This window comes from Athalia rosae, chromosome 2 (genome assembly GCF_917208135.1).
Source record: "Athalia rosae chromosome 2, iyAthRosa1.1, whole genome shotgun sequence".
In the NCBI taxonomy this organism is placed as follows: domain Eukaryota; kingdom Metazoa; phylum Arthropoda; class Insecta; order Hymenoptera; family Athaliidae; genus Athalia; species Athalia rosae.
The window spans coordinates 24,415,978-24,435,214 of NC_064027.1; the positions used below are offsets into that span (position 1 = coordinate 24,415,978).

The following is a 19,237-nucleotide window of genomic DNA, read 5'->3' on the forward strand; positions in this document are numbered from 1 at the left end:
GAAAAAAATCAAGTTCTTTCTTTTGCAGGGGATAGAAAGAAGTACGAATCATTTATACGGCAACTCGTTAGCAGTTCTCTTAGATAGTGATTGAAAATAGAGATTAAGTCTTTCATCATGATTTGATGAACATATCTGCATATTCTATACAGGAGACCAAATTGAAGAAAAATTCGACTGTTGTGGCATGATTTATTGATCAAACTCATTATACAAAATTTTCAGAAGTATCATTTCACGTCGGGAAACGCGATGGGTGCTCTTTCTGTATGTAATATCTGCAACTCAATGCATTTCAATCATCGCTTGGTAAATTTTCTCCGAGAGCTTTCAGGTCAAAATGTTTCTTCAGATTTTGCCAGCATTGATAATAATCTGGATCAAGTTTCTGGCTGGTGTGCTCACCCCAATGGGTTACAGCTAAACTGAAAGAGGATTCGAACATAAAGGCTTGGGTGCCATCAGCTATTCTTTCAGCAACCAATTCCGCGTTTGAAGCACCTTCGAAACACGCGGTATCTGGTCCGTGCGGTGTCATAATCGAATGCAGAGAAGCACCTCCGGCTTGGAAACCTTCTTCCTTCGCCTCGTATCGACCCTTTATCAACCCCATGAACTCGCTCATGCAGTTTCCTAGGTGGATAAAATGTATAATACCAATTAGGTATTCTGAGATTTTGTGGGTGGAAGATTTCCAACCGTACTTACGGTGATAATATGGAGGCCGAAACGTGTGTTCTTGGACTGACCATCTCGGTGGGAATATCACAAAGTCAGCAACGGCGGTACCAGGCTTATTTGACGGGCAAGTGAGGACGGTGAAGATGGAGGGATCCTAAAAGGAGTGAAAGTTTTATCGCTTTTCGTCTCGTTCAGTGCTCTAAGCAGATGAAAATACTCGCTAATTGATGATACTAACGCAGTGATCGAAGGATACGGAGTTCACAACCATGAAACGATCTAGATCATACTTGTAGGGGACGTAATTCCCATGCCAGGCTACCACGTCGAAAGGACTGTGACCTTGAGAAGCTGCGAATAGCTTCCCTTGATATTTTGATATTATCGTAAACGGAGTTTCGCGATCTTCGAACCAGGCTACCGGCGTAAGAAAATCCCGAGGGTTGGCCAACCCATTGGCACCTGAGTGACGAGAAAGGAATTGCAAATCCTCACTTTTATATTTATAACAAGACCTTGTGGATCTCGAGAGACCCAAAAACTTACCTATAGGTCCGAGATTGGGCAACTGAAAATGATTGTCGAATACTTCTAGAATGTACCCTCTCGATGGGCCAAGAACCGTTACCGAAAAACGCATCCCTTGTTGTATAACGCAAATCTCGTTGGGATCAACCTTCATCTTTCCAAATTCCGTCGTTATTTGCAAACAACCAAGTTGCGGTACTAAAAAACAACTTCTGAATTGTTAGTCATAAGAGTCCTAAGTACACATTTTTGAAAACCTACCGATCAAAAAGTCACCGTCTGCATTATAAAGGGCTTTATTGCGCATTGAAGCATTGCAGAGATAAACATGGATCGCGATTCCAGAACGTACTCTGGCGTCTCCGGCTCCACAGACAGTATGAAGACCTTGAACGAAATCGACTCCGGGATCTTGTCGAGTGGGTACGTCAAACGGTTTCCAACGCATCTGTTGTAAAAAGATAATGGAAATTCAACGCTAGAGAATCGTAATTCTTCAGAATTACTCCAAACCTGATTTGGATTTGGTGGAATCGCATCCCAATTGTGCGTCAAATGTGCGGCATCGTTAATGAGAACAAATGGTTCGTGCACTACGGATGGTCTGATCCGATAAAGCCAACTTCTTTTGTTCTCCAGTCGAGGTGCTGTATAGGAAATGAGAAATTAATTATACTAATTAATCTACGTTATTACCAATGGTTCTGATATTATACATAATCACCTGTGAAGGCGGTTCCAGATAATTGTTCCGCGTACAGCCCGTAAGGGCATTTTTGTGGATTATTTTGACCAACGGGCAGAGAATTTGGATAGCGTTCGTCCTCGCTGGAAAATTCTGATCCGAAGCCGGTGAGGTACTGTTCGATTGAAGGAAAGTTTTGATGCAGTATTTGGTTTTGACGAAGATTCGGTTGGGTATAAATGTGGATATGTATAGCTATACCTTAAGTTCGTCCCTCATGATCACGATCGAAGAGGTTTTCACTGAATAAGAGATCCTATGTCTCGTACACCATTTTATAAACGTCGTATGACCTTAAGCTCGTGTCAACAAGATAGAATTTATGCAAATCGTGTTTATAAGGTGATTTTCCACCCAATCAAATGACTCGTTTTTGAAGGCGCGACCATCCGCGACAGGTTTTGCACGCTTCCAGCTCCTGATATCACGCACGCCTTCGTTTTAAATTAATTGCCGCAGTGACGACGTCGACTGACGAGCCCCTCGTCACATGATTACCACTGATAAAGAAGACGCTTCTAACTTATAAACAATTACACAGCACATTCGTTCGGTATATGATATAATTGAGAATCTTCCTATGCACTTTATCCTATACATTTCCATAATTACGATAATTGAAAGATTAGCGAATGATTTTTGGATAGATCGATCTAATCCTGTATGATAATTGCTTGGAATATATTCTCGCCTCTTTCAACCAGCTCTGCGAGTATAATAAATTGTGGATGAAGAGAGGGAGAAAGAAGAGGAGCAGAACGGCGCGTCGATAGGAGTCTTTACAGTTAGCCTACAACAAACAGAAGAAAAAGATATCAAGCTTTCCGTACGCAGTGGCTTCCAAACGTACGCCATCTCTTATTCTGCATGCGTCGATTCCATTTCGGTCATCTGGAACCGGTGCTTCGTGCAAGAAGAAAAAAAAAAACATGCGAATGTAAATAAATTTTGTTTACCGTTCGGACGTGGTCTCCGAAAGTTTTTTTTTTTTTTTTCCAACACATTTTCTTTCATTCGTGAATTCATCGGCTGCGTCGTTATTGGGCCCTTCAGCTGATTCCGGGACAGGGATTTCAACTTTCGTTTTTTTGATAGTCGCGGTTACCAGAACCTGGGGGAATATTATAACTCTGGAGATCGCGCAACAAAAGCTATATACTTGACTTCCTTCCTTCGCTTGCTTCCTTCGGTCGGTCAAGGTCGACGAGAGGAAAGCGAGAATCTTTTCTTTTCCTTTTTCACACGCTTTTTACTCGCGATGGCCCGATTACTTGAATATCACTAATCAGTCGCCAGCTGCTGTTGACGGTATACAGGAGGTGCTGAATAGCTTCGTCAGGCGTTAAATAATTGACGAGTTTTTACCCGGCTGGGGTTATTCGGCTGATTGCTCAATATAGCGACTGCCATAAAAAGAGACAATTACGTTGATAATTGTTGTGGCTGGTAGTTTTTATTAAATATATCTTGTAATACCTGTGTACATCGTAGGCAGATATACAACGGCATAAGAAATTATAATGGGCGGTTTTCGAAACCAATGAGAAATTCACTAGATTATCGTTCCATTGTAATTCACATGGAAACAACATACCTACATAACAATACACGTGAGCCTGTAACGTTAAAACGCTTCTTCAACTATACGCTATGCATAAACTGCGACTTTCCTTTACTCGCGGTATTATAATATATCCCATACCTACATCTATGACTACACAGTCTATTGCCGATAGATGATATTCCATTCACGTGATTCCCTTATCTATTCTGAAATATAGACGACTTTGAAACCTAAAATGACCAAAAATATAACTGCATTATTTGAATGTAGAATTCGAGGAGTTGGTCGACTTACAAACGCGTTTAACGTAACGAGGCATGAGATTAGAAAACGTGGTAGGTGAGTTTAGAGAGAAAAAAAAAAAACTTACAGTCCATGTGTAATGTACAAATGGAGAAAGATGGGCTTTCAACGAGCGATAAATTGCCTATATTTCTTGAGATTCAGTAACACTTTATCAGTGTGAAATTTATGATTTATATGCACCGAATTTGAAATCGCAGATAGAAAATTTATCAGCATTCACGACCCGGAGCTACTAAACTCCGCGGAATACAGAGAAAAATGAGAGTTGAAAATCTCTCGATCTGATCCCATGCTCCGGTTTATCGATTATTAAGTCTAACGTCTTTTCTCACGACAGTGCACTTTTGGGTCAACTTTTCGCTTTTATCCTCCGATCGCTGTACCGATCCATCGGCGATTCTTCCTCACTGTTGTTACAGATCAATCAATATCCGCAATCGAGAATATTCCATCTTATTTTATAAAAATTGAACACGTCACTCCAAAGAAGGGATGATTCGAATGTAGTCCGTTTGTTAGATCCCCATATGGTATGACATCCTCCTATAAAATATATACCGGAATATAGTCTGCACACTGAGACAATTTATCAGGGGCGTTGATTGCTTCGATGTACCGCAATAACTATCCAGCTGCAGATCATTATCGTACCGGTACATAGAAATCCATGGGATGCTGCACCGAAGCTCCGTACGATATTGCGGTGACTTCTGTAAGGTAAGAAACGATCGAAGAAGCCGCTTAACTTCGGTGACTAACGTATTTAAAGCATAAACATCTGTATTGAAATAAAAAGAAGAGAATAAAAAAACTATCTCGAGTTGATTAATCTACATCAATCTCGTTCGTTTCTTTGCGTATATAGGTACAGCTATAGATATGTGACACTATGAAGATGAGGTGCGCGGGCGCTCGCTGGCACATGAAATTCCGTTAGTTTAAAGTCGTCTCCCGCGAGACTACACGGAAGTATTTGCAGCAGCAGCAGCAGCAGCAGCCGCAAGAGTATAAGCAGTATGGTGCTGAAAAGTTCTACTTTCTTACGGTCTCAGTTATTAACTAGTCTGAAGTAGATAGAGCTATATAGCTTCTTGGAATCTACGCAACACAACGATTCCTGCGGCTCGCGGTTAAAAGAATAGCCGTTCAGTTTGAAATCATCTACCGAACTGCTGTAAAGCGGTATATATATACTCCGTTATAAATCCCTCGAATCGGGTTCGAAATTTAGAATGCGAAAATAAGTTTAGAGTGCTTAATTTTCGACTCGGTGTAGTCGACGAATGTTAATTATCGTTCAACTTGGTCTATCCATTACAATAAGATAAAATTATGAATCCTCATTAAGCGGCGTGGAGAAGGGATTTCAATTGTGACATTTTCTCGGACGGTCTCCGATGATGTTGCAAGCGGATAAGATGTTTAAGAAAATTGAGGCAGGTTATCGACACAATAATCGAGGACCTATATTGCAAATTACGGTGATAGCGACGGCGGTGTACAACCGACGATGGTGGGAGAGGTGGCACAGAACCTCGGACTGAAGCTTGGGGAACAGTTGGCGCAGGCAGGTGTTGGACCTGAGTCCCGGTCTGTCGCTTTCTGCACCTGGATGTCGGTTGCCGTGGAGTTCGTTGCCCGACGTACAAACGCACGCTCATCGCGCGACTATTTCAGATTTCGCGGACTGACGGATAGTAACGTAAACGAATGAACTAACTGAGCAACCGACTAACTAACTAACTGACTAACGAACGAACAAACGGTGTTATAGATAATTAATTAGTGGCCCATATACGCGAACCGCAACGGCTTAACTGCAGTAAGCGCAGAACTGTTAACATCGCTGAAAGGCAAAGAACATTGATATATTGTGAAATACTATTGTCGTTCCCCATGTGTTGTGCATTTCCTCGTGACGGGATTCGACTGTTATAATTGTTTAAAAATTGTTGTCCATCGTGGAAAGTGTTGATAGAAAGAAACGAACGAGAGAAACAACTCGATCGTGTGCAGGGGACGTACCGAGAAAAGAAATCGTGGGGAGAAAAGACGGTATGATATACTTGAATTCGAGTAAGGATACTAACGATACCGATGATCAGCTGATTTTGTTTATGTACCGCTTTTTGGGTTTTTGGAACTGCGAAACCTGCGGTGTGTCCATAAATATAAATAGTTGATGTGGGACAGAGCGACGTTCGGCTGACCAAAAAGAGAACGAATAACTGTAACCTTAAGATGAAAACGAAGTTAAACTTTTATCTCCTGAGTTATACCGGTCAGCCTAAAGTCAGGCCTGACTGCTTAGAAAATCAACACGTGATCGAGACATAGCTATAAATATAGTATACGTATATACTTACCTGTAGGGAGATAGCTGTACAATATTCAAATAGTAAACGTTTCGCAGATGCATCTTCACAACGAGAAAGTTTATTTTAGTGTCAAACTGTACGCGGGGAAGGATTGAAAAAAAGCCCATAAAATCGATTGACCGCAATTGGCTCGGCGGCGCCTCGTGCACACGTGTGTAAGACAAATCGTGTACACGTATGGGAGAAGAGTTTGCGGGGAAAATTGTACGTCTCTGCAAACGTAATCGAGGAAACGAACGTTAAAAAAATATCTTACGACTCGATTTCAAAATTTTTTCAATATACATATACCTTAATGCATACGAAAGTGTAATTTATCATACATTTACGAGTTCCTCTTCCTCCTCATCCTCGATTCACTCATCTATAGCGTGATTGTTTCCGGTTTCCGGTACATACGGACCAACGCATTATTATATGCTGCATCAATAGAGAAAAAAGAAGAAAATAGGTTGAGTACATGAAGTGAGAAATCGATTATTATATAAAACTGTAGAAGTGAAATTCTGCTCGATAAATGACACATATCATAGGTGTACCCATATTAACGTGTGTGTTTACATACACGTACGTACCGAATATTTTCATACCCGTATTCAAAATTCGCTGGAGTGAAAACTCGATACGATTTTCTCTGCATGAAATTCTCAGAGTTCCTAGATATGCCATATAGCTCGAATTATATTCGCGATTTATACAATATGTTTATGGGGTGTAAGGAAAGCGTGGCCATCGTGCTCTATTGCTGTATACGTAATTACAGTTAATGAAGATTATATATACCGCATATTTTATTTTCTAATATCACATTTTATTATACCGATATCTTGCATAGGCACGCAGTGTAGATGTAATCACATCAATTTTCATGTCACATATTATATCAATAACTTTATGTATTTTATACATGCTTCCCGTGGAATGTATCGATAATTTTCTATTTTTTGCTCATTTTGATTTTCTATTTCTACATAGATAAATGCAAAATTTAATAATCTTCTCCACACTGTGTACAACCGATTTTAATAACAACAATAATGGCGGTAGGTAATTAAATACATTAGACGGGAAGTTTCACCGCGCGGAGAGCTCGATGCGTGGGTAGAACAGCAAATGTTTCCAAAGTCCCTTACGATTTAAAGTCGCGCGCGAAATATGAAACGAAGGTACACCTGTACATTTGTTTTTACCAGCTGTTGGGAACTGCGATTCAACATTATGTGACACTTGAGTGTCTATTATCGAAATTACTATTGTGGCAATATAAGTTGTTACGTTTCACCATATAATAAGATAATTCGTTGAGGAATATACGTATCGTATATTCGCGTGTAGATGCGGTTAAATTCAAGCGAGTCATTCGCACCCACTATGTAGGTATACCGCAACCAGGTATATAATCCGTTAATTGCCTCCCTCGCCGCGGCATAGCTAGCTTCTGCATAGAAAGTTAAAGCATAAGAATTATTTAGAATGTAGCAGATAATTGTTTAAATGCGGGAAAGCGTTCAGTCTTTATCTAATTCAACGGTTTGATCGCGTAGTCACGGCTCGGACAAACGCTAAAGGTGGGTTTTAAAATCACTTATTATACAGTTCGCTCGTCCACTTCCTCCTTTTGTGGCGAATCAGAAGATAGATACTCTTTTAGCCTTTGCAGCGAAGAAGTTTTTCACCTCTCGGATATAATTAACCTTTATCACGCGTTGCAATATAGAGATAAGAATATACCAGATGAAAAAAATATCATTTGCTCCAGCTACTGTAGAGTAGTATAAATTTAGCGAATAAATTAAGAGCCATCGCACGTCCTAGCTGATTTTTAAACAAGTTACCAGCCATTCGCCGGCTCCATGTAACACCGTGTTAAATGAGCGTGCATTTTGAAATTGAATATATATATATATATATGTATGTATTTGATTAGGATGATTGGATAAGAAATACGCGGGTCAATTAATTGATCGTGCAGTTACGGAGTTTTTAGCAGTTAAAATCGTAAAGACCAAAGGCTACGGTTTATTTATTCAAATTTAATTATGATCGTCGATCGTTATGAGATTTAATTTCTACTAAAAATCAAAAAGGACAGAAAGAAGCTCGACTCATCAGAACCATCTATATGAGCGCGATACTGGGACAGTTGTATTATATAGACTCGTTTATTAGACTCGGAAAGACGTGATGTTCCCAACTCATATTTAAGTGGAGAAAGGTTCATTAGTTCATTTTATTAGTGTGGCCATCATCGTATGCATATAGCTGCGAATAAAATCGACGAGTTATGTAAATGAGTATTATAACGTTCTCATACATGGGCTTGTGGTTGTGGTATTATAATTGTGCAAATATACGCGATGTTGTATAGCTATTTAGTAGAGCGCAAGAAATGATAAGGCATGAAGGAAGACGGGTTGCAACCGATCGACATGGTTCTCTGCATCGGTTGAAAGAGCAAATTTTTTTGCGAAACGAACGCGTGATTATCGCTAACTTAGATTTTCGTCGTTCGAAACGAAAAAATTCTTTCGCTGGACTTGGCATTCGAGTTGCATAATTTTTTTTTTTTTAGAAATGTTCAAGGGGTTACGTCAGACTTCCGGTTTTTTATATCCCTTCACCTTGCAGTCCGCCGTACCACCATCATCGCCTATTTGGCAAATCGACTTCCGGCGCACGTTTATACATACATTTAGATACAAACGAAAATGTATATTTTTTCGCTCCACTTTTCTGTATATACGAAAGTTTCACCCGTTTATAATCGTTGTTATTGTTGTTATATTGTTACTATCGAAAACTATTAAAATAGAGATTCGCGAAAGCAGCGATGACGCAGCTTCTTAATAAATTCTGCGTCCGGTACACGAGAAAAATTGATAAATATTTGGAAAGTAGTATAAGTTATTGAAAATCGTTCGTACCATACGACGTGTCTGTGTGGGCTTATATTATGCGCGTCGTATTCGAACTAGAACGGCCGTGGACACCGAACAACTACCACAAAAGAATAATTGTATTGAAATTCTGCAGAATCGAAACAAAGGAGATCGAAATTATATGTTTATGGTAAAATGCAAACAAATTTTTCGAACGTGACTGATTGTTAAAAGTATCAAGCTTCGTCGTGTACACCTAGATTGCGCAAAATTGTGAGTGGCGATTTTTTATTTGTATTTCAACATCAATGTTTTGTCCATCGGCTGATGTACCCGCTACCGTAGCCTCGGGTGTCTATGTAGATGACCGTATCAAATTGTTAAATTTGTCAAGCACGCGTTATACACGGTAAAGTCACGATAATAAATTGCTGTGATCGCCAGAAATTTATTTTTCTACTGCAATGTTGCGGTACCTGTAATAAACGAATTGATTATTGTCCATAGGAAATCTGCAGCGAAACAACGTCGTTCTGATGCTGGGGATTAAGCAATGGCGCAACATCACCTCATAGGATCAGATTTTTCTGAGGATCTGAGCGACGGAACCACCTGCAGTTGTACAACAAGTTCGGTCGACAAGGTAGTTCTATAGCCGTATCCGATTGATTTTCGCAAATAACTGGAACCCCATGTCCACCGTACCGTCGCCACGACGCCGTTATTTCGGTTTTTCGTTCTCTACTTTTGCTAAATCCAATTACGAATGTACAACGACACGAGTAATCTGATTTCTGGACGTAGTCGTTCGCTAGAAATTTTACAACTTCGGTTCACGAACTGGCCACTGGAGTGACTCCGGGGTGACGAATTGTTGCCGGGTACTACTATATAAAAGAGAGAGAAATAAACATAATGTTTCACACGGTTTCGAAAGAAAACTAGAATTAACGGTGACGCTGACAGTATACCTGTACGTATGTATCTATGCGCGCATATATGTACGTGAACAGCGATTGTCACGCAACGTGCATTTCTTTCATAATCCCTACGCACTCGAGGACATAATCTAACAGAATTGTCCTCTCCTAATTTCGAATTTCAGTGTTCTCTCCGCGGCTGCGAGATGTTCCAGGAGCCATTTTTTCTCCACCCTCCGAGTACGAGGCCACGCGACGGGATTTACATAAACCCAATGACCGCTTTCATCACAGAGGCGACGCCAAAGGCGAAGGATACGGAATCCTTTTACCTTCACAGTCCTCACGATCTCGTCTACACGAGAATAACACCTCTATTCGGTGACTCCGGGACTCGGGACGCCGTAGAGAGGAAAGATGAGACGTTAACCGGTAAGTGGCGCGTCCCAGATATTCCGAGTGTCGGTACTCCGCCCAAGGTGACCTCGATATCTGGTGTGCTGCGGGAGGCCCTCTCCATTTTCTCCTAGATTATACGTGTATAGGTATACTAAAAACGGGGCGTCGCGACGCTCGTATAGTATTCATAAAGATCTTATCAGCTTTTAATTAACGACTGAACAAGGATCGAGGGTAAGGGTTGCGCAATCCTTGCAGCGAATTTGAATCGCCAACCGAAATACGAGAGTCAAGATTTTCATATTAGCGGACATCGCGCCCCTCGGCGAATCCAATAATCGCGAGCAACGCGTTACGCAATATGCTAATTTCCATCGGAAATCCACCTGTCGCCGGTGTATTTATTCCACATCTGCATCAATAACCTATCACGTGCGATGGTTCGATGTGTCGAGGATGTCGACCTCGGGAGAAAAGAAGATTTCGTTCGGAATCGAATAAAATCTTATCCAATCTTTTATTGCTATACGTGTAAATTTTCTATTCAAATTTTTTGCACGCCATATAACACACTTTCACTCGAGTTAAGTGTAAAAAAACGACAAATCAAAAGAACGAATATCTCGCGGAAAAAATCATCCGCAAAAATAATTTTACATAGATAAGGAGTTCCTTGAGCAACGACAAGATATGAAGGAAATCGTGCATCCACGTAATGTGTATAATAAAACACTCTCGTTCAAATTGATAGGCTTCGGAGCCGCACATCGCGTTAATAATATAATTTCAACGATGCGAGATTAGCCGGTCAATAGCGACTGACCAACTTATCCGATCAATTATGAGTGATCGGTGATCGCTGTTGAGGATCGTCACTTTTTTACGTATGGACACGTATCCTGTCGTTTCGCTATCGACCGCGCATTACATGCGCTTCCTCTGATATATCTATCTCTGTATAGTTCGATATACACGCGGAGAGATCCGCTCGTTGATTATATCCGGAATTTTTGCCACCTTCATTATCAGAGAAAGTAGTAATCGCACGTTTGACTTATGTCCTCCCATGTTTCATTTAATTTTGTATTCATATTTTTATTTTCTCTCCCGTTTCCAGTAAAAGTGGACGTCCACTGCACAAATAACAACAACAACCACAACAACAATAACAATAATAACACCAACAACAACAATCTTAACAAGAGCAATCACTACAAACCAATTAGCAATGGAGTCGGACTGATAAGATCCAACGTAATCAAGGACACCGCGGAACATGCTTACGAACAAATCTGTTTGCACAAGGCAGAAACCGACAGCGTGACGTCATCCCACAAAAAAATTGCTGATAACGTTTCCGATAGCAGGTGGGTTATAACCATTATTCAGCTCCCTTCTTCCCCCCTTTCTTATCCCATATGGCGAAGATACAGAATTTTATCGAACCCTCTTGTCTGTAATGTGGAGGTCCAGTCGCGTATGAGATACGCTCAATATTTCATTTGGCGTTTTTCTGTACGTTGTAATTACACTATTCGCCGGCTATCCTTCGTTTATTCAGTCGGCTGATTCTGCGAAACAAAAACGGAGTAGTCCGTTTCGAATATGCCCGGTACAATGGACATCGAACGGTTCAAAATTGAGTGGATTTCCTGAGATGACTGTAAAAAGTGAAATTTCTAGCGTTGGAATTCTATGAAAGTCAAGGTGCGCTTGAAACATGAATAAGAAAAATGTCTTACGGCTACTGTGGAATGAAATAAAGTTGTACCCGAGTTCTGAGATTGTCAAGTTTTTCGATAAAATGGCTTCGGCAGAAATGATTTTGTAGGAAGAAAGAGAATCTGCCGCAACCCGTTACCGCATCGCGGTATTATACAATTTCTGACACGTCTAAGTTTTATTATGTTTTCTACGCGAATTACTCGATTGTCACCGTGAATAATTAAGATTGACTGAAAAATAAATAAGCGAATAATATAAAATCGTTGTGCTTCAGTAACTCGCGGAAAGCAGACAGACATTATAGCAGATCGAGTAGCGTCAGCGAATCGTCGAACATGAGTAGCGAACTCCAGGGATTTTCGTCAACGACGTCTACACCTTCTCTTTCCAGAAACAGCAGCAGCGAAAGGATCGACAAACAGAATAAGTTGCCCGAAACAAATTCAGGTATTGAAAATGACAATGACTGTAAAAATTACAATCCGCTGGGCGATGATTTTCCCCTTTTTTTTTGTCCCTTCATTTTTCGAAAGACAATATTTCTTTCTCATTTCAGAGCGAAAAACTTCGGCGCATAGCGCTATAGTAGAGATCGAGGAGCCTAAAATCGTCACAAATGGATCCAGGTAACGAGTGCTGATTGATCAGAGCGATCATTTTTTTTATTTTTTTTTCTTTATTAAGATCCGAGAACTCCCGTTTAGTTAGTTAGACTCCGTCGACAATCGTGATCAATTATTTATCGCGATATATTGGTGTATCGCCAATCATTGCGTAACTTGAACTCCACTTACTGCTTGTTATTCTGTAACAAGTAACTCAATTAATTAGCCTTAATTGTTTTTCTGCACATCGCACGCATACGTCAGTGTATCATCCGTAAAATTCTCCGAGTTATCAATCAACGAAGAATCGACTCCCCGATCCATGTCCGACCTTAAAAAATGTTGCTTCCGAAATGGTTAATTTAACGGAAATTATCGTCAGATTTCGTTGCTTGTGGTGCACGTCGATAACAACACGACGAGAAAAACTCGGTGTATAATTTAATTGGATGGAAAATAGATCGCTGAAACCGACCTTCGTTTATTCTGTGCGCTAGAACTTTATCAGCTATGAATCAGAACAGTGTCGATTGCTTCGATTATTGATAACTATTGTGAATTCGAAACTGCGATAGAAAATAAATTTTGTTGACTGGCGGAGAAGTATTTTCCTTCCCATACTTTGTCGATGAAGTTTGTTTCACACCTGTGCAAATGCAACTACACGTCAGTTGTATAGTTTTATCCTTTATCGGATAAGATTCAGACGATGAGCCAATGAATCATAACGGGAATTATTTACGATCATTATTCGCTAAGTGATTAATTCTTAATCGGACTATAAATGCGGTATGATGACATGAACAAATTACCGCGTATTACCAATATAATCGTTGACTCATTCCCTCTATCGAGCCGTACGGAGATCGTTGTACGATAATCTGAAATAAGACAGCGGATGTTTTTCAAATTTTCAGTTTTGTCAAGCCACCTCCTCCGCCGCCGCCGCCTCCGCTTGACCCGGAGGAAATAATCGTGATTAACTCAAAACTCATCGAAGTTGTAGCGAAGGAAAATAGGACGGAAGGGATGGACGCTGGGCAGGAAAACAGAAGTGAAACTGGCGTCACATCGAGTGAGTGATACGATGCTATACCTGTTTCCGTTTCCGCTAAAATCTGTATCGAATACCGGATGCGAATGAATTTTTGAAAGTAGATTTTAAATACGCCTGAAAACTAGCTGAATCGAATCGGGGATAAGTCGTCGTTGAGCCGGTGGTTTTAATTTGGCGGACATCGCCCTCCCTCATTGGTCGGATCGTGTAATTGAACTTTTAAATTCAGCTGAATTTAGGGTGTTGTTGTTGCTCTTGAGTTTATGCTGCACCTGGTGTTGCCTTTTAATTGGAGTCTTATAAAGTGATTATGGATGCGATCTTTACTAGACCATGTCAGGCAACGGGCATATAATATACTTACCTAGATTTCACTTACATACACATCGGGTGCCGCTGACCAACCACTTATAATAATGATCGTTTACTAGTTTCTTTCTCCCTGTATTTTCTTTTGCCCTCCTCCCCCCCCCCCCCCCCCCCACTTCGTATGATAAATCCCCCTTCTTTTGACCATAACGTGCGCCCCTTTGTCGCGGCACAGCGGCTATCAGGAACGGCGTATCTTCGAAGGAGGCGGAAGTCGACGGGACTAACAGTTCGCAAGTTGAGATCGTGGAGGAAATTAAACCGCAGCAGGTGAATCACCTGATCAACAAACACATGGTTCTACCGTTTATTCCACCGAAATTCATCAATGCCGCTGACTCGAACACGCTTCTCAAACCATCGGAGTATCTGAAAAGCATACACAAGTCCTCGGGTAAAAACACGCTCTCGAAAGCCAGGTGAGTTCACTACTCAAAATTCTCACGAACCCTTTCTGACCGGTAGATTAATTTTCTCGCGTACTCTCAAGGTCTGTCGACAACCTGGACATTCAGAGCAGACAGGATTTGGAAGAAGCGAGCGGCGAATCCTCCCCGGAACCACAATTCCTTCAACCCGGACCGCCACCTCCGCCACTTCCGCCGTTGCAGAAGAACAAAGAACAATCGCAAGGTCAAACTAGCGCGGAAACGGAAACCGTGAGGCCTCATCAACCCCTGGCAACGATAAGTATCCAGGACCTGACGAGCGTCCAACTTCGGAGGACCAATACAAAATTGCACGCAGTTAAAACGTTCTCCGCACCGCCACCGAGGAGCGTGTCCATGACAAACGGTGAATGAATATTGCGTAGCAGTCTTCGAATTTAGTTTTGGAAATGAAGTATCACGTGTTTTTCATTATTGTTTAAATTTTTTTACAGTTTCGGAACCGTTTTTCGTTCAGAAGATAGACCTGATCGCGGAGTTGAAAATGTCGAAGGATATCTCCGGTATCAAAAAATTAAAAGTCGAAAGAGCTCAGGTCGAAAAATCGCAGGAGCAGAATCTCATATCAGAGATACATAAAACGTACAACGCTTCGAAATTCGTGGATCAGGTACGTACGGTTCAGTTGTTCGCGAATCGACAAACGCGACGATACAGGGAGCCTAATTAAATCGATCAAATCCTCTTCACAGATCCCAGAGAAAGACAGCGCCGGAAATGTGATTCCCATTTGGAAAAGACAAATGTTGGCGAGAAAGGCGGCTGAACGTGCGAAAAAAGAGTTGGAGGAGCAGATCGCTCGAGAAAATGAGGAGAAAAGACAAAAGGCCATTCCAGCGTGGAAGAGACAGCTGCTCGCGAAGAAAGATCACGTCGATGAGAAAAAGTGAGTTCAAATTTTGTCTTCCATCATCCAATGGTATTCGCGTTGCGTGATTTGATTTCGATTTCCCTCGTTTCCAGGGCCAATCACGTGAATTCGAGTCCTAGCACGATCGCGCCGAAAGTAGAAGTGACTCCACCTCCGTCGGAGACTATTCCAGCGCTAGTAGTCAAGGTGAAGGAAGTGGTGAAAGGAGGAAGGGAGAAGGATGAAAAACTTGAAGTTGAAAAGCGACGAGAAGCTAATGACGACGTCGACAACGGTCCGATTATCCCGTGGCGAGCTCAGCTCAGAAAAACCAACAGCAAACTGAACATATTGGAATAAATTTGAACCCACATGTGAAATCGTTCTTGCGATTGCGGTTTACTTTGCGGATCGCCCTATGGATCCGCTGACTACGTACACGTGATCGTGAGCGATTGTGAGCCCGGTTCTTCAGATCCTCGAAAATAATTGGTATCGTGATACTATCTGATTATTTACGAGGTTTCGCGGGTAAAGCGTTCGTTAGGCTCAGCGATTTCGGCGATGATAATGACGATGATTGATTCGGTCACGAATATGGGACCCCTCTTATTGTAAGTGACAATATACGTGTGTAAACGTATTTATCGACTATACCATATAAACTGTGTGCAATATCGCGAATTATATAGTAATATGTAAATTTTATAATCTACGGCAGTACCTTTTTCATCGTTACACTATACCTATACCTATATCCATACGTATTATAATTATGTCATACTCCATTACAAAGGGGCGATGTTTGCTGTTACTTTAAAAATTGTAGACTCCTTTCTTTTTTTATTTACTTTCATTCTGATTTTTTTTTTGTCTACATACTTCTACTAATATCTCGTTTTAATTTATTTGCGCTGTATCAATTTCTTTCTTTCTCATACTCCGTCTTATTAGCACCCAGAGAAAAGGATCTATATTATAAAAATAAATAATGATTGCCATGAATCATGTTTTTTTAATACACAAATGTATGCTAATTGTAAGATCAACGACAAGTATATATCATTGAATATCGTGTGTTAATTATAAACTCATATTAAACGGTATAGAAATTTTTTGGAATATTTTTTCACACCATAAAATAGCTTTTTTCCTATTTCATTTGAATAGGATTTTCGGTAGTTATTAGCATGGCTATTATTGTTTATTTTTCGCGGATTAGTTAAAAATTCTTGAAGAGACACGCTCAAAGATATGTAACTAATATATACCTATACAATACGATAGCAGATTGTACATAGAATTCAATAAATTACGTTGTACTACTCACTTCAATACATTATCCGTGTGTGGAACATTTTTTTCCCACTTATCTCCATCCGTTATCACCGTGCGCTGTGTGCTTCTCTTCAAGTTTCCATAGATCAATGCGACGTCTACAAGTATATTGTTATAGCGTTGTGCGGTGTGACCAACAGTTCGAATGACCTTAATTAAGTAATTAGACACAAGATGATCATTTTTTCCCCCTGTGAAAGATAAAAGCGAGTCGACAGACCTACGCTTGGGGATTCGCCGTAAAAAAGTGCAAGAAGAAAAAAAAGGTTTGGCGAAACTTGGATTTTGAGTCGGCACGAATTTCGTCTGCATACCGCTGATACGAATATACGCGTATACCGCGTCGTAAAGTCCATGGAAAACTTTTACCGTATACCTATGGTGAAAATGAGCTGTAATTACTAAGGATTCACATGCATACTACTGCAGCATGTACCGTATTGCCTTTCACAATAGAAAGAGAAGAAGAGAAACTTGTCGTCTTTTCTTTACACTTTTTATTTTTATATCCTCTTTCTTTCTTACGTCTCTATGTAAATTTTTCGAAGGCGTGACGTCGCTCTTCGTCACGATTGGAAGAGAAAATGAGGAAAAATTGAAAAAATTGAAGAAAAAAAGAAGAAGAAGAATCATCGAGTTAAGATGATCCTCGGTAATCCAATTCTCCAACGTGCACTAATAAATATGTGACCTCGTTTCACGGTGGTCTTAACAATGTCCGTCACAATTATGCTTGACTTGTCGTATAATTGCAACTGTAATAATGTACACCGTATCATCCGTACGTATATACAGTTAGGGCTAAATTATTCAACGAGAAGTGAACGACTTGTCATTTATGACATTCATGCCTTTCTTTTGTCGGAGTTTAATTCAGAAGGGGCGAAGGAACTCCGAACTATGCCAGTGCCGTGGATGAATGCGGCTGAAAAAAGACCCTCGAGCTACCAAAAAATATGCAGAAAATTATGTACAGGTACTTCGAATTTCTATAACAGTAAAAAAGAAATATTATATGGAAAGATATTTGGAGATATAAGAAGGGAAAAAGTTCGTTAAAATTCAACTGCTCACGTATATCAGAACCCGTGGTACACGTGTGTAGAAAATCGCGTTTATGGAAGGTAAAAGATTCAAGGAGAATCAAGTAACTTGGAACGTGTGTTCGTTGAACGCGATTGATAGAAACAACTCACATGTGTATTTTGTACAAACACATGTAATTACTATGCATCGAAGTACCGGTGTCCGATGATTGTGCGGTAATACGAACTGTACGTGTCTCGGGGCAAAAAATAATATTGCCGATTCTCCGGCACCCGTGGTGACGCAAAAGGCGAGCCCCCACGCTTTCATTGTCAGACGAAGCCAAGTTCCGCGACGATATCAACGTGCGGTCGTGTAATAATCAACATTAAACATACCTAATTGCCGAACTTTGATTAGCGGTGGGAAGGGGGAACGGGTTTTTATTGGTAGTAAAAGATGATATACGTATTCAATAAAAATGTTGGTTCACATGGAAGGGGAGGTGGTATTTTTTCGTTCCCCTTCTCCGCTCCGTACGACGTCTTCGGCGTCGAGACCCCACAGAAGTAGAGTTTTATTATAATACACATATATACAGAAAGCGAGACGCTTGTTGACACCATATAGCGTAAGAAGTTGTGTATGCAGCACGCGAGCCGCCCTAAAATTTTCTCACGTCACTTTACCAAGGGCTAGGAGGCCGAGGAGGCTGTTACTCGAGTCGGAGAAAGAGGAAGAAGAAAGAAAGGGGCACTCGTGCGGTGGTCTTTCGCCATCCCATACGGTACGTTATACGGTAGGTATATGTAGTGTATTTATAATGGTTGTTGGGCACTTACGGAGAGACGTACGTTTCTCGCAGAGCTGCTGACGCTGCTGACGCCGCTGACGCTGATGCTGCTGCTGCTGCAACAGCTCTCGCCTCAGGTCCTGCGGGTGAATCTTTCCCACGGGTAGGTAGATAGGTAGGTAGAATTTAACCGTAGGTAGTAGGACCACCTCGTGTATCTAAGAAACACATTCGTGGAGCCCGGTGTTCTTAATTAGGGGTAAATAATCTCCCCGTACCCGCCGCGTCCGTCGCCTCTTTCATATACGTACGTACCTATAGACTCCCCCGAAAGTTCTCTTTTCAGTTCTGCAGCAGCTCTCTGTGTCACGCTTTGAAAGTGGTGTTACGTCACGGATTCTGAGAGAGAGAAAAAAAAAACGAGGATGGAGATGAATGAATATGAAGGAAGAAAAAAAAACAAATAAAATAAAAATAAAATAAGACAAAAAGTGAAAGAGAAAAAAGTACGGCGCGGGCAGCCAATCGTGGCGCGTTTCTGGCGACACACCTCCGATATACTTCTCTTGGCAGTTTGAGGGGGACCCAGGTCGAGGTTGTTATATTATTTTCTAGGAAATTTTAC

The 19,237-nt window shown here is 40.9% G+C and overlaps 2 protein-coding genes and 1 long non-coding RNA gene across 3 annotated transcripts; 1 reads left to right on the plus strand and 2 right to left on the minus strand.

The window, feature by feature from the left end:
* Nucleotides 1-178: 178 nt before the first annotated feature.
* On the minus strand, nucleotides 179-2,378 carry LOC105689145 (homogentisate 1,2-dioxygenase). The gene is made up of 8 exons (XM_012405956.4): nucleotides 2,156-2,378; nucleotides 1,934-2,069; nucleotides 1,723-1,856; nucleotides 1,471-1,657; nucleotides 1,228-1,407; nucleotides 920-1,143; nucleotides 709-835; nucleotides 179-633 (listed from the first exon to the last, which is right to left on the minus strand). Exons 1-8 carry the CDS (start codon nucleotides 2,171-2,173, stop codon nucleotides 296-298), a joined length of 1,344 nt encoding a protein of 447 aa, XP_012261379.2. The 5' UTR covers nucleotides 2,174-2,378; the 3' UTR covers nucleotides 179-295.
* Nucleotides 2,379-4,922: 2,544 nt separating this feature from the next.
* Nucleotides 4,923-16,792, plus strand: LOC105689052 (phosphatidylinositol 3-kinase 3). The gene is made up of 12 exons (XM_048650927.1): nucleotides 4,923-5,879; nucleotides 9,589-9,724; nucleotides 10,187-10,433; nucleotides 11,518-11,767; nucleotides 12,400-12,572; nucleotides 12,682-12,751; nucleotides 13,648-13,805; nucleotides 14,332-14,575; nucleotides 14,647-14,951; nucleotides 15,040-15,215; nucleotides 15,298-15,491; nucleotides 15,569-16,792. The coding sequence occupies exons 2-12, from the start codon at nucleotides 9,635-9,637 to the stop codon at nucleotides 15,813-15,815; spliced, it is 2,154 nt and encodes a 717-aa protein (XP_048506884.1). The 5' UTR covers nucleotides 4,923-5,879; nucleotides 9,589-9,634; the 3' UTR covers nucleotides 15,816-16,792.
* Nucleotides 16,609-19,203, minus strand: LOC125500000. The gene is made up of 3 exons (XR_007277160.1): nucleotides 18,928-19,203; nucleotides 18,662-18,830; nucleotides 16,609-16,891 (listed from the first exon to the last, which is right to left on the minus strand). It is a non-coding gene; the product is annotated as an uncharacterized LOC125500000 (long non-coding RNA).
* Between the last annotated feature and the right edge of the window lie 34 nt (nucleotides 19,204-19,237).